At 49.9% G+C, this 24,889-nt stretch overlaps 1 protein-coding gene across 4 annotated transcripts in view; it reads right to left on the bottom strand.

Annotated features, from left to right (window-relative positions):
• Positions 1-24,669, bottom strand: part of MYT1L (myelin transcription factor 1 like) — a 137,915-nt gene extending 113,246 nt beyond the window's left edge. For all 4 annotated transcript variants that reach the window (XM_040622863.1, XM_040622864.1, XM_040622862.1 and 1 more), the window contains exons 1-3: positions 24,615-24,669; positions 24,411-24,444; positions 24,116-24,178 (exon numbers count right to left, since the gene is read on the bottom strand). In XM_040622863.1, coding sequence (XP_040478797.1) covers positions 24,116-24,178; positions 24,411-24,444; positions 24,615-24,669 — 152 coding nt within the window. The remainder of the gene's footprint in view (positions 1-24,115; positions 24,179-24,410; positions 24,445-24,614) is intronic.
• Positions 24,670-24,889: the final 220 nt, after the last annotated feature.

Here is a 24,889-nt window from a genome sequence, read left to right as displayed (position 1 = left end):
ATTTATGGAACATAAGAACTAGGAAGATCAGTAGGAGAAGGAAGGGAAGAAGAAAGGGGGGGTAATCAGAAGGGGGAATGAAGCATGAGAGACTATGGACTCTGGGAAACAGACTGAGGGCTTCAGAGGGGAGGGGGGTGGGGGATGGGCTAGCCCGGTGATGGGTATTACATATTGCATGGAGCCCTGGGTGTTATACGCAAGTAATGAATCATGGAACTTTACATCAAAAACTAGGGATGTACTGTATGCTGACTAACATAATATAATAAAAATTATTATAAAAAAAGAACTGTTAGCTAAGTGTACTATATACATGTATGAAATCATCAAAATTGAACACCTTAAACTTACATATGTTATATGTCAGTATCTCAATGAAGCTGAAAAAATTTCTCCTAAAAAAAAAAAAAAAAAAGAAGGGCAGAGCTTTGGGAGGTCGCTCGAGATTCCAGAACTCTGACTTCAAGAAAGCTCAGTCTTCTCCTCCAGTCGCTGAAGGGAGTGTGTTCTGTGAAACTGGAGTGAAGTCAGACTAATCCACCCCGAAGGTCCAGGCTGATCCCAGCACGGAGGCCTCCAGCGATCCCTGTGAGCCTCCGAGCAGAGCTCCCCTCACACGTCGGCAGGTGCAGCGGCGAGCCTCTGCACACCTCCGAGGTGTAAGGGCGACCGGGTGCCAAATCCTCGTCTGTGGGGTATCGACGGGCTCCTTATCTCCGTATCCACTCCTCCATTCCAAGCCTTTATAGAATATGCCACATTTGAAGATTACAACAGACGCATTTTCTACTTTCTCCACACAGCGGACACCGCAGAGCCCTGGTAACACAGTCACTCACAGTGATGGTAGCGCCTGGGCTTCAGCCTCGCTGAAGTTATTGGAAGTTGCAAAGGGAAGAGTTCCCTCGAATTGGCTGCAAGTTTCTCTCAGCTCCCACGTTCCCTGCGCGTTCCTGTGCTGTCTGGAGGCCTAAAATTCCTTCAGTTGTGGCAGCTTTTATAATCCTTTTGGTGTTAACTCGATTTAAGCACTCTCGAGTCTTTCCTACCAGGTCATTCTAGAAAATTGGCTACTTGCCCTCAGTGAACACTTCCGTCTAGAATATCCCGTCTTACAAGCTCCCCAGGCTGGTTGCTGTATTATTTTTGATGGTCTCTTACTTGACGCTTTCATTTATCTAATTTTAATATAAACAGAGGGTAAGTTCTCAGTGACTGAGAGGCAGATGCAGTGGCGTGCTTGTGCTCCCGACTCTTCCCTGCAGCCGCCAGGGAGGGAGGCGGGACCCATTCGGCAGCGGGCGCCTCCTGGCGGGGAGATGGATGGGCCAGAACCGGGCCACGGACTCGCAGGCGCTCCGGGTCATTGCTTCTCTCACGGATGTCACCTTCCTTGTACTGCTCAAAGAGACTTCGCTGTGCCGAGGTTCGGATAATTATTCTGGATTCACGTAAGTAATACTTGGACATGATTCAGGAGCCCTGAGCTCTGATCCCGGCTCGGCGAGAACACGTCCACTCACAGAACTGTTTCCTGCCATTCTCTAACGTCTCCACAGACATTGATCCACAAATCCTCGCAATGACCCCATGGAAGAGAGACGGTTATGATTCCCTCTTTTAAAAGGGTCGGAGATCTCGACGGCCTTGCTGAAGGCCACACGGCTGGGTAACACAGAACAGAGTACCGGACACTCCCTTGTCCCCTCGTCTTGCCTTTCTGAGTCTAAAGACGAGTACGAAGTACCCTACGTGCGGGGCTCCCGCAAGGATCCGTGAAAACGCTAACATAGCCGTTCTCAGACGTCTAGCCTATGGAAGCAAAACTGAAGTCCTCTGAATGAGGCTGGGTGGCTCTTCACTGAGCAGCGCGGACTCAGTCCCTCACCCCCGGGACAGGAGCGGGCAGTTGCCTGATGAGGAGGATGGAGCACAACGGCTGGGGTGGGGCCAGAGACAGACACACAGACAGACAGCAATGTGGCTGCCCCCGAGGAAAGGACGGGCCACGTCTACACAGATGAAAGAGGGCTGATGCCATCACACACGCGGAGAGGGCTGTGAGCGGAGTTTGGGCTGCACACACACAGACACGCGATATGCGTGCCTCGATGCATTTCAGTCTGCATGTCTCGTCCTTGAGTCCCAAAGTCCCTGAGGGGACGTCGAACTCTGCGTAAACTCCAGCCCACGAGGATCCCCCCAGGCCTCCCTGCTCTCAGTGCCTGTCCCCTAGACATCTGTCCATCTGGGAACCGTGTCACCCCCTCACGGGAGTGCTGCCCTCTCAGCGCCCCGCTGGATCCGCCACTCTGTGGACCCGAGCTCCGCATCCTCCGCGGCCTCCCGTGTGGGTGCGGCACATCCTCCTGGCGCTCGCAGAGGAAGGGCATGTGAGGGGGACATGGTGGAGACTTTGCATGTGTGAGGGTGTCCCTGCGCTGCCCTGCCCCTCACGGCCATCTGCTGGGGACAAAATTCTAACCGGCCCTGCACTTGCTGGGCACGTGTCCAGTTCCTGGTGACGGTCACAAAGTCCAGTACTATCGCGAGTGTCGATGCTTTGTGTGACACGGAGCGGGGGGGTTTCTGAGGGTCCTTGCCAGTCCCACTGGCTGGGGCACATGTTCACCTCTTGTGCTGTGCTTGGCCGGTTGGGTTGGGCTGATCTGCAGTCGGCTCAGGGAAATTCTGTATTTGCTTCTGGCATGCTTCTGGCACTATTTTTCCTCACCGTTTTCCCTGGTCCCAGATTTCTAGTACCTGGATGCTGTGTTTCCAGAACTGCCTCTTAGATGGTCTTAACTTCTCTGTTTTGCCCCAGAGTTTTGTCCTCTAACTGTGAGATTGCTTTGACTTTACCTTCAAGCCTTCTCTTGAGTTTTTATTTCTTGCTATTTTTCATTTTTCTAAATTTCTTTGAGGTCCTAATTGTTTTTTAAGTAACTATCTTCCTATTTATTTGAGAATATTACATTTTGGGGGGAGGATTTTCTTCTTTTTACATACTCTCAGCTTTCTCCAGGTTGTTTTTTCTGTTGTTTTGTTTAGAGGCTTTTCCCCATGTCTCATCTGCGGATGCCCCCCAAGAGCAGGGCAGGACCGTGGTGACTGTGGGCATCAGGTGAGGCTTGACCAGGCTGCTCCATCAGTCGCCCAGCAGAAAAGCGCTGGTTTCTCCCCGGCTTCTCCCCAGCACACACCATGACTGGAACCTAGTGTGGAGATGCTTGTGGTCTGAGCATTCAGGGCACAGATGCCCACCCAGCCCTCCTGTCTGCCCTCAACCTTCAGGGGCCCAGGGACAAACCCTGTGCTTCATCCTCTCCAGAGAATGCTTCGTTCAGTGTATTACATCTCTAGGGTGAGAGAGGTTTGCTTCATCCCTCAGGGTCCGGAGTGGTAGGTTGGGGGGTCTGCCCCTACGCACACGTAAAGCCAGTTTCCCGGCTGTCAGATCCAGCGTCAGAAGTGCCTTGTGCCACCAATTCTCGAGCTTTAAAGGGTTCCAGAGTTCAGGTTTCTCTGGGGTGCCATGATGCCACTGTTGTTGGGGGGCAGGGCGTCTGCTGGATCAGACAGTCATCGACTCTCGGCCTTGCTGCTTCCAGAATTCTGCTATTGCCCCCATATTCCCCATTATTTTTCCCAGTGTCTCTTTGCCTTTGAGAACCAGACTCTTGGCCATCATTTTGGGGAGTGCTTCAAGGCAGCAATAAATGTGCTAATAAGTGTGTTCAACTCTTTCTTGAATTTGGACGTTGTCTACTTCATTTTAAAGAACTTGAAAAGTGTGGCTCTGTCCTTCCTATAGGATTTTAGATCCAACAGCATGCCCCGGAGCCCTTGTGGCTACTCGTTCCCCCCACCTCTCCTCCTACAACCCCCAGCCCACTCACGACTGTTCTCCCTTGCTGACCCTGGCAATCGATCTCAAGTTCCACCTTCTCCATAAAGTCACTCCTGACCAGCCCAGAATTCAGGATCCACTACCTTTAAGAACTCTGTACCACTGGGTACTTAGCACCAACTTCGTAAACCACCTTACTGTGACCTTGACTTTTGGAGAGGTGTTTCTCTTATCATCTCAATTCAACTGTTTTCTCCTTGGCTTAGGGACTGTGCCTTATAGCTCATTATCCTAAATCCCCACTGTGCCAGTGATGGAGTGGGTCTTCGATACATCTGTTCTACCGAACAATATTATTGAGACTTTTGGTGTAGGCCCACCAGCCTTTCGACTTGATTCTACCAGCATGTGGCTTTCAGTGAAATGTGTGCTGTCTCCTCTTCCCGCACAAAACAACATTTACTCTCTTCGCCATTTACAAGACTAGAATGTTGAGAATGTTAGGATAAAATTATCCTAAGAATCAAACTATCTCTTGGCAGTAAGATTAGAAAATTAAATTGCTATATAAAAACACAGAGACGTTTTCTATTTTAGCTAAAAATTGTAAGTGGTTAACAAGGTTTCCTGAAGCGGCCAGTCCCTTGTAAGCCTGTGCCCTGTAAGACTATGACAACCCCCTTGGAGCAGTGAAGTCTGGAGGAGGTAGGAGCCTTGGAAATCATTGACTCCATCTTTTCACTAGAAAATGAAGAAACTGAGGCCAGAGAGATTAAGTGACCCGCACAGGCCTAACACATCGGTCAGCATCGGACCTGACTCCTATCTGCTGAGCAAGCACCTCTCTGTCAGGCACAGTAAAGGTCGAAATGAACACCAGCCAGAAAAGCACTTGTCCATACCCTGCGGTCCTGCACTCACAGCGGCTCACGCCTCCTGTCCGTATTAGCTAGAGGAGCGAGCCCCGGGAGAGAACTGCCCTAGCAAACACCGCCGTGGGCTACGCTTTGACAACTTCGTGTTTCTGAACATTTACAAGTTGACACCAACACTCTTGCTCTGAAGGGCATTGGGTCATATTTAACACTAGCAATAGAGACCACCTGGTCTGCATTTAGTCCAGACGAAGACACTGAATGCTTTTGAGGCAGCAACTGTGACAGCATTGATAGTGAGGGATCGCTCCACTTGGTCCCACCCCGTACGACAGGTACTGATGGCGTGGTAACTCTTCATGCTGCAGGAACACCTAGCATCCTGACAACATCTCACACTGGGGCAATGCTGTCCCAGCTGCCCAGCCTATGCCAGCACGTGTCCCTGAACCGCAGTGATTCAGACGAGCAGGAAGAACCAAGAAGCAAGCGACTTAGGTGTTTGTGCTGGGGGAAAATATACAAGAAAATACACAAAACAAAAAGCTAAAGAGTCCGTACTCTTCTTCAAATACATGCTAGATTATTCTCCATCAGGTGCTCTAGGACATGGTACTTTGTCTTTACATGGTTGGTAGGAAATTATTCGATTGTGTAGTATTTAAAATTCCGGTATAGTTGAAGGATTGAGATGTTTACAAGTTTAGTTTGGGGATGGAAATGATGCATTTGAACATCCGTAACTCATATATATGATAGATAAACAACATTTTGTGCACACACACATACACACACACTCCAGGCAAAATATGCCTTTGACAGAAATTGTAAAGCTTCCTAAATACGCATTTTCTAATAAGCTGTTGTGAGCAAAACATATAAGCTCTTACTGCACATAGCTTTTCCAAGCTGCTCCACAGTTTAATGGGCATCAGGCTACAGACAATGAGCCTTAAAATCTGGTCATTATAAAGAGGATTAAAAACGCCTTCCTCACAACGTGGCCCTGACTTTAATCTCTGAGGCAGTGGTGACTTATAAGCCGTTGTGTCGCATGTTTTTTGTCGAAGTGTATCCTTATAAACAAATCCATCTGCTTTTGGGGCTTCCCATCCCGCGTGTGGGTAATATCTCAGCTGGACCGGCTATGTTTACTCGTTATTTACTTTCCAATATCCGTTAGAAACACTGGTCCTGAGGTAGCACATCACAGATGCCTTCATCGTGCTCGCCGCCCCGCTCACGACTCAGCCATGTGCAGACACGGCCCTGTTTGTTTCAAATGAACTGGAGTGACAGCTCATGGGAAAGGTGCTTTGAGGACAAGTTCGGAACATCTGCTGTGCTCCCTCCATCAGGATCTCTCCCGGATTCTCTGAATGTGGCATCTCTTCCCATCTCTCTAGAGCTCATTTGTCTTTGTGAATAGGCAGGTGTCCTCGGGGGGCGGGAGGGCGCCTGGTGTGGCTGCAATGGTGGCTGTGGCCTTTTAGGATTACCAGTCAGAAGGGACATGGCAGGTGTGGTTGGGGGTTGGGGGGTGCAATTACACTGCTTTATTTAGGCGTGACGCCCCTGGGAGTCTTGGTTGGCTGTGCGGTCCCAGTGTGTGTGTGCGTGTGTGCGCCAGCTTCTTCACATATTGTAGGTCCTTGTGGGGTTTGCTCCACAACTATGGGTCGTGGGTTTGTCCTCTGCAAAATGACAGCACTACTCCAATCCTTGGTACCTTCAAAGGCCTTGTCTGGAATGAAGGACCACAGACCAGGTGTCTCAGGGGCCACTGGATGCACCGAGGTGGCTGTACGGGGGCGTCCTCATTCCTAGGGAGACTTCCACTGGGAGACGGGGTTGGGAGGCTCAGCAGACCTGCCCGATGGCTCAGGCCCCTTCCTTCTGGGATCCTATGGTACTTTCTGGAACAGCTCCTACTGCAATGGGGCTCCTCACGTGCTTTATTGAAATAACAGTCTCAAAAATTTAGACTACCAGGCACTAAACAGAAACGGGGAAGGGCCAGTGTGCACACTGTGGGTCTGCGTGGGGAATGTTCATTCCTCAGTGTTGGAGAGATGGCAAGAAAATTCCATCGTGTCATATCATCTCATTGCCAGGAAAACAAACTAATAACCAAAACCCAAAATGAAAAGGCCAGATCCTACAGGCCATTCAGAGGCACTGCTTCCAAATAACATGCCCGTGGGCTTCCTGGGGCCACGTGCAGCATGGTGTGGCCCAGGACCAGCTGCAGCCCCTTGGGAGAAGCCTGACCTCAGATGACCCTGCTCCTGCCCACTTCCGGGCTTCCCGGGGTCAAGAGCTTTACCATCTGAAGTCTGGATTTGGAGAGACGAGGGGGGCTGGCTGCCCACTGCTTGGTCTCAGGAGTGGGACAGTCCCCATGGAGGAAAGGCCCAGGGCTCACTGAGGAAGGGTGCCCCCCACCCAAGCGCTCAGCATCCATGACCCCCGGCATCCCAACTCCAGGGAGGTCAGCCTTCAGGTGGAGACTGGCCACCAGGAGTAATTCTGTTTCTCCTAGAAGGGCTCTTGTACAGGAATGGTTTCTCATCGCAGGGCTGAGAACAATGTGGGCTTTACTATTTCTAGTCCTCCCGTGGCAACACGACAAGAAAATGTAAGCCACCAACGGACAGGCCAGCGTGCTCTGTGCTGTGCGACTGGCGGGAATTCTCTTGCTGGAAGCTCCGTGGGGTTTGCGGGGTGTTAGTTGGCAGGGTGACCCAGGGTCAGGTTTAGCTGGCCATGAGGGCAGCGGCCCTGCTGCATGTGGGAGAGCAGAGGGGCCTCGGGCGGGGCAGCAGCCCGTTCACCTGGATACGCTCCCTTACTTGGCTTCTGGAAAATGCCCGAGTGCCACAGAAACTATTCAGTGTTAGAAACTGGAAAGATCCACCACAAGAGAAGGCATTTGACCTCATGTATCTGACCACAGATCAGATTTGCTAAGCCTGAAACCACAGGTCTGCCTGTGAGTGGCTGCGTGTCCCCAGGGCATGCTCTCTGCAGCGTGGGAGGCTGGAGAGCCCTGTGGCTGCCGTGGCACCTTGGCTTTCCCTCACTCAGGAGGGACCCTCATCAATGTCTCGACTTCTTGGGCTGCGTCTGGGTTCTGCGCACCACCCCCGAGCGGAAGAACGAGAACGCCATCAGGTTTATGTCAAACGAAAGGCACCAGGAGAAGGACCGGGCGCGGGTGAGGACGGAGCTGGTGGCCAGCGCATGGATTCCTGTCCCTGGGGCCTGAGCGAGGCCTGCCACTGCCTGCGCTCCCGCGTCTCCCGTTACAGGAGCTCCAGGGAACCTTCTCGCTGAGCTCCCGGGTCTCCAGTTACAGGAGCTCGAGAGAACCTTCTCGCACACGGAGGTGGTGGGGACACCAGGCTGCAGGCGCATCGGAGGCGGTTTGAGATGAAAGTGGAAACGCCAAGAGAGGTGCGGACACGGGCCCAGCTCTTGTGTCTCCCCCGGGTTCCCGAGCTGGTCCTGGGCTGCCCATCTGAGAGCCGCTGTCCCGAGGCTGCCCTGGGCCCTGCTCTCTGGCTCGCACCCCACTCTCCTCCCAGACACCTGCAGCCTCTCTTCCTCTCTCCCCGCTGCCCCTGCCTCAGGCTTCTGCTGCTCTTCTGTGCCACACAGGCCCTCCTACCGCCTCATGCTGTGATTGGCCAGCCACAGGGCCTCGGGTCCTGCCCCTCCCTCCCCGCCCCCTTGCATGCCGGCCATGGGACACGAGGTCTGCTTGTACCCTGCTCCCCATCCTGACGCTCAGATTTCCACGTGCCCCTGTCTGTACACGGGAGGACCTTCCACAGCCTCATCCTCCCTGGCTGTCCTCATGCACCCAGGCCCTGCCATGGGGCCCTGCCATGTCCTGACGGGGGGCTTGCTTTTCTGTCTTCCTGGGCTCCCACCCACTGGCCCCATCAGTCCCCTTGCAGGCAGACTCCCACCCACATGGCCCCGTCCGTGGCCTTGGTGGCTCCTGTGGTCCTAGTCTGCACTCAGGCACGGGAAGAACCCAGCAGTCCTGGCAACCCATCTGTCACCGTGGCCACCTCAGCACTTAGCAGTCTCATTGCAGGGGCTTAATGGCTGGCTTTGCCAACTGGCTGACTGGCCGAACGGATGACAGCTCCCCCACATTCCAGGCCTATCCCGCGTCCCCCCACCCGAGTGCCCCACAGGCCCCCTCGCTGGCCAGTGGGAGGCTCCCCCTTGCGAGGACTGACCATCCCAATGGGATGTGGCCTCATTCCTTCTCTGTCCCACCGTCCCTGACGTAACTCCTTCAGGGCACTTGGGACATGGTGTCATCTGTGTGTTTGTGCAGAGAGGCTGCTGGTCCGCTGGGGAGAAATGCTTCCTCCCCGGGACGTGCTCCTCCATGCACAGCATCTCCTGACACACAGTGCGAGGCCACAGATATCGGGATGGCAACCCAGAAGGAAAAGGCGCAGTACCTTACCGTGGATGGGAAACTGAGGCAGAACTAACCCGAACCCCATCTGTTCACAGATTGCTCTATTTTTCAATCATTTTCCCATTCAGAGCCCTTCTATCTCACAGGTCGCCTGGCCTTCGGGCGGGGGTTTACTGGGCGGCCACCACGAGCCAGCGCTGCGAGGGACCGCACAGCGAGGCAGTGGAGGAGAGGGTCTGTCCACTTTGGGGGCTGAGGGCAGTCCGTGTGGGAAGGAGATCGTCCACGTGGGCAGGAGCTGCAGTCGCGGAAGGGAGCACGGAAGCAAGTGCTGTGTTCACCCGCAGCGAGGAATCCGCTCCTCAGAAGCTCGGTGTGACAGACGCCTGTAGGAAGTGCGGCGTCCACAGGCAGGGGTGAGGCAGGACGTGGACTCAGCCGGAAGTCTGGTGTCCATCCCTGTCTCGCATCTACAGGGAAATGGAGTGAATTGTTCCAGATCCCCCTGGTAGTTGGAGCCAAAGCTGGGACAAAAAAATAAAGTCTCCTAACTTACATTTTCCAAAATGTCAAATCTGGAATTCCGTGTCCAACCCACTTCTTAGATTAAGGTCAATGTGCATCGTTTCACGGAAGAGCTTTAAAATGGTCTGGCCACGAGAAGCCTTGTCTCCCGCTCGGCATCAGAGTGCACAGCTGCGGTCGTGTGTAAAGCCAGGGGTCCCCAAGGGCACTCGCGTCTGCAGGGTTGTCCCACCATCCCCCGCCCACGGCCCCGCTGACACGCCCCTGCGCTGCTGCCCTCTTTGTCAGGGCCTCGCGTCACAGCGACCTCCAGGTTGGAGACATCTGCTAGACGGTGGCAGTATGTGCCCACGAGCACTCTGTGCTTTGCACAGCAGAGCGTCTTCCCAGCCTCCCGCGGTGTCACGCAATTGCGCACCGGCCTCCAGGTAGCTCCCTACAAGCACTGGGATTTCCAAAATGAGCAACTGGCGGGGTCTCCATGTCTGGCTGCAGATCCAGCCCCTCCATGTGCTCACTCCTGCGGGGTCGCCCTGCTTCCGGGAGGACAGTCACTGTGTCGTGCTGTCTGTCCGTCCGCTGCATTTCTTAGCGTGTGTCTCCGGTGTCAAGGGCAGGGCTGTGCCTCCAATGGCATCTGCCCCAAAGTTCTCGGAACCACCACCTGGCCTGCTCCACCCACGCACTCAGGCTGGGTTCTCGATGGCAGCACGGAGCCATGAAAAGCCTCCTCTGCTGAGCCTGCAAAGGCCCTGAGGTGCAGGACGGCAGGATGGGGGTAGGGGGGTCTCTAGGCCTGTTGCCTGCCTGAATTTTGATCCTTTTCAAACCTAAAGACATTTTTGTATGATGTTTAAACCCGGAACTCTAGCGATGGAAAAAAGTAATCTATGAAAATGCTCTCAAAGTACTCTACACGGCTTCTTGTTTCAGGGGAAAAAAGCTATACTTTCATAGTTTAAAAATCTAAATTAACTATATCTAGTCTGTATTGTGATACAGTTTTTAGTGATATAAGGATTAAAAAAGAGCCGGCATTAAGGAATTAACCCCGATGATAACCGTCAGGGCATCAGGGACAGAGACTGAGCCCTGGGGTCCTCTGGCGACGGCCTGCAGAGCCCACCCTGCACTCAGCACTCAGGGTACAGGTGCCCAAGGCAAGATCCGTGTTCTTGAGGAGCCTGAGGTCCAAGGCCATGGAGACGGGCAGGTCTGGGCATGCTAAGTCGCGCTCAGTGTGTTCTCTAGACAGTCGCCATGCTGGGCACGCTGCCAGCTTACAGCTTTCCTCCAGCAACTGGGTTGGGAACAACGGTGAAATCTCATATACCATCCATTTCCAGAAGAAGGAATGAGCCAGTCTTCCCGTCAGCGGGAGCCCTGTCTATGCAAAGACATGGAGGACGTCCCAAAGCCTGCAGTGGCTGGCAGGAAGCAGGAGAAGTGCCAGATGCTTCACATGCAGACGGTCAGCTTTCAGAGTTTGAAGGAGTAAGTTTGACCAGAATGTGTCCAAATGCATGGAATAACAGCGTGGCTCTCAGCTGGGTTGCCCCAAGCTCCAAGTGTTTCGTGGGTAGATAGCCGGCAGCACCACTCATGGAGAGAGAGACACAGGGCAGGAAGGGACTGGGTTCACGCCCTGCTCTGTCCCTTCTCTGGACAAATGAAGCTGGGACAGTTTAGGGGGCTGTTTCAAGGCATTATAGCTGGTGACAAGAAGAAGATTCTCTTCTCCTCCTGAAGTTAAATCATGAAGAGACATGAGAGATCAAGAGACAAAAGGAGCCCATCTAGGTGTACTCGCCAGTTCAAATTTCAAACGCAGCAGCATTGACACGGGCGGGGCCTGGAAACCCTGGTCCCTTGTTGCTGATGAGCGGGGCATGGGGCTGTTTCCAGGGTGGCAAGCACAGGACTCAGAGGAAAGGCTGCCAAGAACCCCAGGCTGATGACAGGTATGGCCGTGGCCACTCCCACGGGCAAGGTGGAGGTGGTGGGCAACGTGGAGGGTGGGCAAGGTGGAGGTGGTAGGCAAGGTGGAGGGCGGACAAGGTGGAGGTGGTGGGCAAGGTGGAGGGCGGGCAAGGTGAAGGGCAGGCAAGGTGGAGGTGGTGGGCAAGGTGGAGGGTGGGCAAGGTGGAGGGCGGGCAAGGACTTCCCACCTTCTCATGTGCTTCTTAAGGCTTTGGTGTCTGACCACCTGCTCCTCCTCTGCTCCCCATGCTTGGAATTCAAGGCTGGGCAGGTGGCAGGGAGGGGTGAGCCAGGTGACCATGACAGAGAGGAGAAAGTGTGTACCCTTTTTTGCCTGGCACCAAGCATCAGCCCCTCTGCTTTTGTTCAGCGGTGGAAAAACCACCTCCTGGGCTCCGGGAGAGAGGGTGGGAGGGCTCTGGGGGGCAGCTTGCCCAAACATTTAAGGAGCTCATTCTCTGGGAAGAGGAGGCTGTGGCTTACATTGCTAACCCTGCCATCTTCCAGAATTTTATGGAAAAAGCATTGTTGAAAATCACAGTCTTTAAAAAAAAAAAAAAACCTTTTACAAATGATAAAATTCTTTCTCCAATAAGAAGTATTTTAGAAACAAGTGTATTCCCTATCTCTGCAATGGGAAAACAAGGACATCCTTCTATTCTACTGGTGGGAAAGTACAGAGATTCCTTCTGCTGGAAAGAAATTTAAAATCACATTTTCCTATTCTTCAACTTTATGCTTCTCCTTATGACAACATACACCAATGAAAGAATCAAAGTCATAAAAAGCTATCTGCAAAGATACTTATCACATGTTATTTATAACACGAAAATTTCCAAAAAACTAAGTCACGTCCCATCGTCAGAGTAGCGCTGCATCAATTACAAGATGACCACAGGTTAGAAGCCAGCCACGAACATTAAAATAAAAATCTCTAATGACATAGGAAAAGGCTCATGTTACGATGCGATGTAAAAATAAAAAAAGAAATACAAATTTAAACCCTGAGCCTGATTTGGAAAAACAACAAAAATGCATCAAAATCAGAAAAAGCTGAGCTGCAGGGGTTAGGGATGTCCCGGGCAAACGGGGCGGTGAGCGCAGCGCAGTCAGCATCCACAGAAGGCTGCCCCCGTTTCCATGAGCACTTCTCTTACCCCTTCATCTTCAGTCCTTATTGAAGAAGAGGAGCTTTCCCACTGCTACTCTAAGTCACCTTTGACCCCTGCAGTATTTCCTTGGGCCTCACTGGTGAATAAAAGCCCCCGGGGAGGGTCAGTGGAGAGTCAGTCGAGCATTTGAAAAGCAAACTCCTCTTTATCTTCCAAGTTCTGAGCGGTTCAAAGATTGCTGAGCTCCTGCCTATGCACAGGCTTTCCCTCTTTCCGGCTCATGGGCGGCTGGCCAGCATCCCTGTGTCCCTGCAATGCCGTGGATGGACCCCAGCAGGCACAGGAGTGACTAGGTGCCGAAGCCCACCCCAAATTCTCCTCTCTTCTACCTGCACCACACCCTCCTCCTTTTTGTATATTAGAAGTCAATCCGGGTTAATTTAAGAAGTGTCCCTGACAAAAACCACACTCACCTCATCTGACGCTCAGAGCACATGCGGCCCCTTGCAGTAATCAGTGGGGCTTTCTGCATGGGGGGGGGCTGGAGGGGAGAGGACTCCACCCCGGCGTGGACAGCAGCCCAGGAGGACTGGCCTGTAGCGGCCGGTGCCACCACCCCAGGGCCCAGGATTTGTAAACTGTAAAGTGCTGCACGTAGTCCTACTGGTATTGTTTTTACTATTATAGGGATTACGAGGCCCACAGAGGGCTCCCATGGGGAAGGGAGAAGGGGCTACAGCAGCGTCCCCGATGTCTGCTGGCCAAGACCCTTCTTGGAAACCACCAGTATCATCACCCTGTGTCCTACCCACGAGCCATGTCTCGTCAAAGAAAACCACATCTACACCCACGTTGTTGCCCCATCTCTGTGTCCCCCACCCACCTGCATCTGCACCCACCCTTCTGCCTTATCCCTGTGCCCCCACCAGGAGGGGGTGAAACGAGCGGACAAGAGGAGGGGCCTGTGCCCATATGTATCCCCACCAGGATGCAGTGTCTGTTCCTAGACCCCGTGCCAAGTAGCTGCTGTCTAAGTGACAGGCCAGGCCTGCATGTGAGCAGGGCCTGGATGCATCCATCACACTGAGTGAGCACAGACCACAGTTGAGACCGCCGCTCCAGGACTGCCATCTGGTAGACCCTTCCCCAGATGGCAGCCTCTGCCTCCCTGTCCTCTCAGCTCAGCTGCTTTCCAGAGGGGAAGACAGCACCGCTGTAGCCCACTCCCCCGCCCCCGTCCTGCCCACCTGCTCTCAGGGGAGCTCAGATACTCCGTTCATAAGCCGTAGGACTGGCTGAGGGGCTCACAAAGCTGTTGGAGCACATCACTGAATCATTATGCATTATTTACGAATGGAATTTCTTCCAAGATGCTCATTTCCCCTCTCTGTCCCTGGAGTTTTAGGAAATGCATCCACTTGTATGTGAAGCGTATCTCTGGCGATGTCGAATAGAACATTAGATGATATTCATAGCCTGCGGAGTGGCTACTAAATTACAGTGAGTGGATCTTCTAAAATCTGTTGAATTATACAAGTGGAGTGCAGCGCCTTCCGTTAGCGGGAAGGGGAAGGTGCGTTTACCTTGAGGATCCATTCTGAGGCCCGCAAGAGCTCACGGAGACTCACTGGGTGAGGCCGGCCTCTCTGAGGGAGGGAGACGAACAGCAACTCAGGCTCCACCCCATCTCCAGGGCACGTCCACATTTCCTCCCGGTCCCCCCACTGGGGCCCTTCATTACCCTGTGCTCCTCTCAGTCTGAGACTGCGGGGCAGAAACTGCCAGCTGGCCTCTCTGTGGTGGCGGCTCTGAGACAGCTCCCTGTCCCAGGGCACACACAAGGCAGGGTCTGGCTGGGGGCTCCGAGCAGCCCGGAAACTCTGGACCCACCTGTGTGCATGACATGATATCCAGGGATGGCTCTGGGGGGATCTTAATCCGGGACAGGGCTGAGCCTGGGGGATCTGCCTGGTCTGCCCTGATCCTGTCCCAACCAGGCCACAGTAGTGTTCAGTGTGTCCTTGATGGTCAGTCTCATGACTCCACAATAGGGACAGAGCAAAATGGAGGACAGCTGTCCTCAGGAGTTAGAAGTCATCCTCCTTGGCCATAGGAGGGCCCCGGGAGTGAGGCCGGTGGCAGCACCATCGGGGTCATGGCTGGGGGCTGTGGGGGACAGCCCACTTCTTTTGGTTCCTGGGAAATGCTAGAAACACATCACGGTCACAGACAGGGCTGAAGTCTGTGAGGCGGGATGCCAGGTTGTCCCATGGTGTCTGCCCAATTCTGTACTCCGTGACCAGACGTTCCTGGGCCGCCCTCCACCAGGGAGCCGAGACCAGGACAGGTTTGGTAAGGTAGCTTCTGGCTCTTGTGCTCTTTGGAGCAAGGTTTTTTCATCATCCCAAGCTTGTTTGATTTGGCTTTCAGATTCATACATGCTCTTTCTAGACACTTCCCCATTACCGGCAAACTCCATCTGACCAGCTATCTGTCTTTCGTATACACACACCTGTTCCTGGGGGTGGTGGTTCTCAAACTCAGGGAGCATAAGAGTCTCCTGGGGAGGTAACAAAAACACAAAATGCTGGGCTCCACCCCACAGCGTCTAATTCAGCAGGTCTGGGATGGGGCCAAACATTTGCCTTTCTAGAAAGTTCCCAGGTAACCCTGATGTTCCAGGTCACAGACCTTACGTTGAGAACCCTTGCCTCAGGGGAAGCTGACTCAGCCTCCGGCTCCAGGGATGGACTGGACAGTCATGAAGATGGTCATGTGTGCTGGTCAGGGATGGCTCAGGGATGGCCAAGGCCCCACATGGAGCACGAGAGCCGAGAGGACAGTATTGGTGTTGGCAGCTCCTAGAAAGCTCCTCCTTGCTTTTTGCCAGTTTCTAGAAAGGACCCCTCCTGCCTCGTCTGTCCTGTGACGTGGAAGCACACGGAGCCAAGAGCTTTGCAGCAGCAGGGCTGGATGATGGAGCAGAAGTCCCGGAGTCAGACTCCTGGTTTCCGGTTTCTGCAAGATGACTCATTCTGCACTTTTAAGCCCATTGGAGGTGGGTTTTCACTTGTAGCTGGCAACATTCTTAGTCACACAGAAACTCTTCAGATGAAAGCCCCACAATCTCATTGAATTAAAGCTCGTTACAGCCAGGCGAGCACTTCTTTCCTCCATCTCTTACTAATTTGGGCAGGAAGAGTATACTGGAGTTTGGGGAGGCAATCATATTTTGGGGTCTAATATCTGAAGCACCATTTTCTCTATAGGACATGAGAGCAGAGAAGCAGAAGCGAGTGCTTCTGCATCAGCCCTCACAAGGGTCCTGGAAGTGCAGGTATAGGCAACAACAGCGCGAATGCCCTGCAGCACGGGTCACAATGCTGCTCACCAGGCGGTTCCTCCAAAGTCATTAGTTGTGATACGGACTCCGGACTCTGGGAGCTCCTCCTGGAATCCTTGCCTGAGTGCACTGGAATCTGGCCAGGGGGCTTCCCCACCCCGAGTCCCCACCCTCTGCCACCACCCTCACTCCCTAACTTGGGGAACGTGCACCCTGCAGCACAGGGAGTCCGGCGTTGGCCCTTCCTGTCCCTGGAGGAAGAGCCACCACTAGCAGCTGAGCTCTGGTGGTCGCCCCTGCGGCGCACTGTAGTCCCCCCGCGGCTCAGCCCCTCCGACCTCCTTCTTCACCACGCCAGGAGCCCGCTTCTCTGCACATCCCATCTAGAAAGTGACTGCCTTGTATTTGCCATAATCCCAAAGCAGATGGTGGCAGTCAGAACTGAACTGTGGGTGTTTCAGTGGATAAATCCAAGACAATAGCTGCGTACACACCAATTTCTGATGAATATTCTGTTGATGTTGCAAAGCCATGTTTATATATTTTAATCATGAGCCAAGAAATGAGACCAAGATTATAATTGCTAAATCTAGATTTGACCAATACAGGTGGTGAATGTTACGGAGTCTCTGTACGTGTGCTTCCTGGTTTAGGCTCACTGACACTCCCTGAAAATGCCCACATGACTTCTCTTTGAATATGGGATTCTTTGAAACATATTTAGGTTTGTCAGCATCAAAGATATGCCCTGCAATGCATGACATGTTTTGTTTTTTAGTTTTAAACACATTGAGTCAGTCACACTGTGCTCTAACGTATCTAATGGAACAGGAAAGGGCCAGAGACCTTCCAGGGCAGATGTCCTGCACACCAGCAGCAGGAAAATCGCTTTTTCAGGATAATGGCCGGGAGCTTCTTCTTCTTCTTTTTTTCCCCCAAATAAAGGATGTATTGTTACAATAAAGGTTAAGTGCCACCTCCCTATGAAAAGACTGTGCCTGAATTTTGTGTGTTTGCACACCTAGGACTAATAACCGGCTATGAATGATGAGTCTGGGAACCCACTTGCTCTGATTCTACTTCCTACATAGAAGTCCCTACATCTCAAAATTTTTGCTCCATCTGCAACTGTGCAAGCCCTAAGACTGATGTTAAAATATATACGCCCTAACTTGTGATTTATAATGCCAGTGACAAATAGAAAGGACAGGCATGCCGTAAGTTCACGGGTGGGGTGATGGCAGGCACAATGATGCCTCATAAAGAACAAGGGGGGAGTTATTTATTCTTGTGGATTCATGAAGTAAAACACAGATAGGCTGGCTGAGTGGCTTCGTGCACAGAATTCTTCATAGACGTCCCGCAGTGCACCCTGGTGTACATCAGCCATACATTAATCAGGGCACACAGCAAACACTGCGGTGTGTTCTACGCACCCAAGTGAATCTTCATTTTTCACATGCAGGGCCTTACTAATTAAAATCAGCTTTGCAATTAAATGTGGAAAATTGTGTTAAACTTTCAAGCGTAGTTAGGAAAAAATGCAATTATTTTAGGGTATTTATTTTAATGCAAATGAAATTTCTATCAATATAACACTGGTAAAAGGGAGGTAGAGGGATCCCTGTTTCTCTCTCTGCCTTCCTCCCTGTTTCTTCTTCTTCTTCTTCTGTTTTTTTGGATTATAGATGCTCCTCTCAGTTGCACGTTGCAATGCTCCACTATCTCTCGCCAGTACCTGGCTCTGTTCCAAGGCTTTTAGTGAGTGCTCTCTGTCAAGGCATGAATAATACAGCCCCTAGGCTGTTGGCAGAATCCAAATGAGGCATGCATACATCAGGAAGCAAGCCCTCGACTTCAGCTCCAGAACAAGCTCCCGTGAAGACAGGCAATTATTCACCCCCGGCTGCCGCCATGACAATCACACTGGTGGGTGCAAAGGTATATGGAATGGGAGAAAATCGGAATAAGGAATGTGCACAACAAACCAGAGAAAATCCAATAATTTTCTAATAAAAAAGAAAAGCTACCATTTGGAGCTTTTAATTTTAAAGTTTCAAGATCAATTGATTTGACTCTGAATTTTCTAAATTGGGGAGGATTTAAATAGAATACCAACAACCACCACCTCGCTTTTGGGTGCTTGTGGAGTGGGGCTCTGAAGCTAAATTTCAGGTCAAATTTCCATCAGAACCTTATGCTCAACAAACAAGTAATTTTAAAAATTGAAGTGAAGGGTAAATATAAATGAAATCCATTAAATTCCAGAAATAAATCCGGAGGGTTGACAAAACAGGTAAGTGAAGAATAAATGGCCACCTCACTCCTTCTCTCCCTCTCTCTCTCCCTCCATCTCTCTCTCTCTTTCTCTCATTAGAGGCTTATACAAAAATCACTGTTCAGAAAGAAGTAAGCAAATCCAATAATTTCAAATGTTCCAGTAGGTGTGTAACGATTTTTTAAAAGGCTAAAATTCAAACTCCTGTGCATGGTTTAGTATTAATCTGTAATAGATATTAATAAATTTTTATTATTCCTATTTCTAATCGGTACTGGGAAAAATTTTTAAAACTTTAAGAACAGTAAACTGGCCGCTATTTTGATGGCAAGTTTAGTTTTTAGAGACCTGCCCCTTTCTAAACATTGTTTTACTTTGTCTTTAACATGAACAAGGCTTTGACATTTGGCATTTTGCTCATATCTTAGTTCAAGCAATGCTCTGGATGAATCACACAACATCTCTTTATATCAGCTAGCTCAACTGCTAAAATGATTTTAGATGAAGAGTGACACGTGGGACTTCCCGTCACTATATCCCCACCTTTCCTCGAAATCTTCATCCTTGATTTGGGGTACGTCACCAGAAAATGCTGAGGCCTTCACGTCCTAGCCTGTGGCAGCCCCCCAGCTCAGGGGTCTGGCTCAGCAGCCACGGACGCCCTGCCCTGTGGCATTGTTCACACCACACCGCAGGCTTTCGGCTGGGTCTATGTGCTCCCTACCTGGCCTGGGCCCTACCCTGCCAACAAAGCCACAGGCTGGCAACTTCCTGAATTCCAAGTGTGTGGCTTCCAGGCATTCCGTTTTCTCCTGCCGCCCACCCGCTGTAGGAATAGCTGTGGGCGTGTGGGGAGCTACTTGCTTTACACCCATGGGTGTTCTCAATGCTAACAGGTCACAGTGCTGGCGTTCTGGGAGAGGACATGGTGGGGAGGAGAGCCGAGGCAGCTCAGGAAGCTCCTGTCCCAGAACTTGGGCATCTAATTTGGAAAACCCACTTAGGATGACCAAGAGTGCGTTTTCCCATCTGCAAAGGAATCCCTGTAGTTGGACCCACGTTCGAGATACAAGAATGTCTCTAGCTACCTGTAAGTACTGCTAAGAAAAGTCTCATGTCCTCGGCAGAGCAGAACTTCCTGGGCCATGCACAAGGCTGTGTGACCACAGGTCCAAAGAAAGAGGTCAGATTCACCACATACAGAAGAGACTTGGGTTAGTACTTGGGTTCGTAATGGGAGAATTATTTCTGGCCCTGACTGCAAAGTCCGTAGTGTTTTTGTCATACTTATATGCCAATAACATAAGACCTCAGGCAGGAAAAGCAAAAGTCACATGCTTCTAGATACTAACGATGTTTCTGAAGATAAGTGTTTGTTATACTGATCAGCTTCATGAGATGCCTGGTCCTACCAGGACACAGAACGGTGACTTGCTTGGATCTCCGCTGGTCCGTATATGGGGGTGCAAACGTATTTTTCTTCAGTGCTCGGGAACTGATGGAACTCGTATCAGATAATGGAAACCATCATTCACTTTTCTCATTTATGCCTTGGCTGCCAGGAGACTCAGAACAAAATGTAAAACTGTATCCAAACCTCTGCTATATCTGGGTTTCTGGTAAAATTATGTTTCTATTTCCCTTATGTTTTTCCTAATTTATCTGTTTGATTGAACTTTAAATTGTGCAGTTGCACATGTGTTTATCAGCTACCTCAAATTGTTCATGAACTGTGAACACAAATAAATACCCATGAACAGATTATCTCTTGTTTAAGCACACGATTTTTGAAGTAAAGTGGACCATCTATTAAAAGAAGTATTATAACGTTAGCTCTACACCCCAAATTTTTTACCAGGATCTTAAATTGCAAATTCCTTTTTCACAGGTATTACGCAGTGGTTGATTCTCCTCTAAGCTCTAGTCCCAGTTTCTTACAGACCCACAGCCCTACCTCTGTCAGACTGAGGAAACGTCACTAACGAAGCCATCCAGTTCAGCAGCTACCGTGGGAAGCCCACACAGCACAAAGGCAGTGTGGCAGCCACTGGGGGTCCGTGCAAGCGTGTGCCCCACAAAGTGACAGTCTGGAATAGGGAAAGTGTACTTGATTTTTATTTCCTTATTTTCCTACGCTAAAAATAAAGATTAACTGGTAGGCATCATTCTATCACTTGGTAACAAATGTCCTAAAAAAATTTTTTTAAATTTACATGATAGATTCCCCCCACTTTCCTGAAATTACTTTTTGTATGTTCAAATAAGTGGATCTGTCCACATACTAAAACGCTTTTTTACTTGGCTATGAACTGATATGCTATATGAATAAAATGAAATTACATCCCTAAGAGGAATATATTCACTGAAAATTTTATTGCTAAAAGACCAAAAGGATGGGTAATTTCATCAAAACCAAGACTCAGGCTGCCACTCTTGTCATATGGGAGGAGGCTGAGTCTCAGCAGGGACGGAGCAGCAGAGGTCAACATCACACTTGTGTTGTGGGGTGTGTGCACATATTTATGTCCATAAATAGCTGTAGGAGGGGAGAAACTTTGGTAGCAGGAAATCTTTTAAAGCCAGAAATAATTGAAATCAACAGATTTGAAATAGCACCGGACCTAAGATGTTAGTGTATACACGAGTCTTATCTATTACAAGAAACAGCTTTTCAGTTTGAGAAATTCTGCTAATAAAAAATTACTGGTCATATATAATCATCAGGGAAATGCAAATCAAAACCACAATGATCTATCACCTCACACCTGTCAGAATGGCTAGAATCAAAAAGACAAGAAACAAAAGGTGTTGGCAAAGATGTGGAGAAAGGGGAGCCCTCATGCACTGTTGGTGGGAATGCAAACTGGTGCAGCCAGTCTGGAAATCAGTATGGAGATTCCTGAAAAAGTTAGAAACAGAACTACCCTATGACCCAGCAATTCCACTAAAATGTATTTATCCAAAGAATGCAAAAACACTAATTCGAAGGGATACATGCAGCCCTGAATGTTCACGGCAGCATTATCTACCACGGCCAAGACACGGAAGCAGCCCAAGTGTCCATCGACTGATGAATGGATAAAGAAGAGGTGGTGTGTATACAGTGGACTATTCCTCAGCCATCAGAAAGAAGAAAATCTTACCATCTGCAACAATATGGATGGGCCTAGAAGGGATTATGCTAAGTAAAATAAGTCAGACAAAGGCAAATATCATATGTTGAATCTAAAAAACAACAACAACAAAGAAACAAACAAACAAAAAACCAGCAACTGACCCATAAGTACAGAGAACAAACTCAGGGTTACCACTGGGGAGGAAGGCAGGGGGAGGGGCAAAATGGGTGAAGGGGAGCGGGAGGTACAGCCTCCAGTTATGGGATGGATAAGCCACGGGGATGCACAGGGAATACAGTAAATGCTACCGTAACAGTGTCGTGTGGGGACAGGCGGGGGCTGCACTCGTGATGGTCACAGCATAACGTACAGAGTTGTCAAACCATCATGCGGTACACCTGAAACTAACCTAGCATAGTGCGTCAACTATACTCAATAAAAAGTTACTGATAATAGATAGACATCAAAAATAAAACTCGAAAACTTCACTTGATACCACACCGACATTCCTCTTGAGAACTGGCGCATCGGTGAAATGAGTTTTGAGTGGTAATTGGTTTTATGTAACAAGTCTGTAAGCATCTCATTCTAAAGCTGAGGAAATCGAAGTCCGTAAATGTTAAATAATTTGTCCAACCCCCCTCAGTAGGCTAGCGGTGCCGGGGAAACTAGAACCCATGTCCCGTCCTGGAAAATTGTTCTTCATCCATTGCCACCACATGAACCATTTCTACTAAAATATTAGGAGTTCTAATAATTACATAGAATACAGTACATGGTAAAAATTATGAGATTATTTTAAATTAAACCATTTGTTGAGAAATTGTCTAAACTGGCTGTTTCTGTGAATCTTCTCTAACATGCCACCTTCTTCACTTCTGTAAGGTTTGGGGTGTTCTGTGCTCACACCAGCATCATGTCTCAAAGGAAAATGAAGCCTGGCCATCTTCAAGCCATCCCCAAGCTAAGCCTCAGTTACTGTTTACACGGGATGGAGATCTCACAGGGAGACCTCGCGGGGACACGAGTGTCCACAGCTGGACGAGATGCACCTTGGGTAAGAATGTGCTCCAAGTGATTCTTTGGAAACTTCATAGTTTTTCCTGAAAATCTGTGATTATCAAATTACATCTAACAGACATCTAATCCGAACTTTTTAGCCAAATGTAATAATTTCTTTTAGTGACAGGATGATAAAGTTTAACCATTGATGAATCAAGAGATGATTAAGGGAAAGACTTGATTTCATTCATGGTCCGCCAACTTGTTTTTCATTGAAAATATAAGCAATGTGGTTTTAAAAACTCTTAGATTAAGAATTAACATACATATACCTTTATAAAATAACAGAAATACTTGAAAGAAACCAATTATTTAACTTACGTGTCTGGTAATTTACTATAATATACAAGAGCAATAGTAATATGATAAGTTAATGTTTTAAATCACAAAATTCTCTCAAAAACACTCCTTTAGTATGTAACAGAAGTCTGACAACCATTTCATCATGGAGGCTCATTAAAAATACCCTGTCTCCTCAAATGCTACCGTGGGGACTTGGGGAGTAATTTGTAATTTTTCCCTTGATTTTACTGAAGGACAATCAAAATAATTGCTTGATTTCACCCATAAATTAATGTTCAGCTGAAAAGGAAATAAAACGTCAGGCAGTGAAAGAAGGTCACCCCGAGGTGCGGCCGGCCCACCTGCTCGAGCATCTGAGCTTTCATCATGTGGGCTTGGTTCTTGATGGCTCGTTAGGATGAACAACCTTAGTCCTAGCAGCCTAATTTGTGAAAAATTAGCTGAAAATTTATCATAGAGCCTGTAAATATCTCTAACTCCTCATAACCTACATCTTCCATTAAAAGGTACAGCTGCATTAATATCCCAGGAAGAAATTCCTTATGGAAAAGTGAATCTAAAGACCGATCTTTTCATGACTCTCAGCCCTGAGGTGCATGTGATATAATTCTGCTGTGATGCACTTTTAGTGGTAATTACCTAGCCACCTGATCTCGTAGATGTTCTCCACACCCACCTCTGTTTTGGACCTAAACCCCAGAATTTACAGGAATGATATAATCATTTAAGCCCCGAAGTCTCATTAGTGTGATCTGTCCTGGACATTAATCTCCTGCCAGAACCTCCCCCTGCAGCTGCCTGGGTGCCCGCTTGGGCTTCCTTTCCCAGGAGAAATGGTTGAATTATGGAAGCTGAGTTCCTGCAGGAAGATCAGGAAGGTCATACTCTCATTTATCCTCCGTGCTTACCACCACCCTGCAGCTACCAGAATGAGCAAATGGGCAAGGACAAACAGGCCATCTCAGTGAGGCAGAGGGAGGTTCTTAGCATGCCCCTGTGTATGTGGGAAAATGAGTTTAAGGCTGGTCTTAATTTGTGTTGTCTTATGTGTTATCATAAATTCTGCCTGGAGACCCTGTACATGAAACCAAAGGCTGAGTTTACATCAGAGGAGGAAAAGACAACACTATTTTCCAAGAACACCCCCCACTCATTGTCACCCCTTGGTGTGGGTCCCTAGGCAAGCCACTGTACACAGTACATTGTGAAAAAGGGGGTCGTTACCTTCTGTGTCTTGCATATTTGCCACTGACGTGACCACTGCCGTCACAGCCAGGCGTGGGACAGCTGCAAAGGGAGAGAGGTAATTACACGGCAGCTCTGGCGGGGGAGACCGAGCGCTTTGGGAGCATCGCGAGGGAGGGTACACAGACGGGGGGGACAATTAGGGGTACTTTTTATTAGCAGGTCTTCCATCAGAACAGCAGGGCAGGAGCAAGCAGGAGTGCAGTCTGCCCATTAAAAGGCATGGATTTTCTAAATTGCTAATGGGGATACATTTTGCCCACAGAGCACTAACCTGAAGAGCTCTTGTATGGCTGGTTCCACGGGAACTGCAGAGAGATGGAAACAGACAGAAATTTATCACACATCCCCTCTCCCACAGAAAGCTATCGAGAGGGCAGTGTCAGAGCAGGGGTTCGAATGAACGGTGCACACAGCTCCACAGGGTGCAGGCGGCCCTGAGCAGGGCTTCCAGGGGCTTGGGGATGCATGGACGTACCTCGAACCCCTTTGGACCGTGTACGATGACGCTTCTCCTCGGCGTCCACCTCCATCTGTGGATAGATGAGCAGGCGGTCAGTGAGCGGCTCCTGCTCGCGAGGGCCTGCGGCATATGCAGCCAAGCCCTGGGATTTCAGTGGTTATGGGGGGGCCCTCTATGAGACATGCGTGGGGAGGAAAGCATCAGGCAATCTAACCGTGTTACTTAAAAAAAAACAAAGCAGACCTCGACCTTGCAAGGAACGCTTCATCAGGAGGCCCCGCCCTCAGTAA

This window comes from Ursus maritimus, unplaced genomic scaffold, assembly GCF_017311325.1.
Source record: "Ursus maritimus isolate PB19 unplaced genomic scaffold, ASM1731132v1 scaffold_6, whole genome shotgun sequence".
Lineage (NCBI taxonomy): Eukaryota > Metazoa > Chordata > Mammalia > Carnivora > Ursidae > Ursus > Ursus maritimus.
The sequence above is the reverse complement of the archived record's forward strand: the minus strand, read 5'-3'. Positions and strand labels throughout refer to the sequence as shown.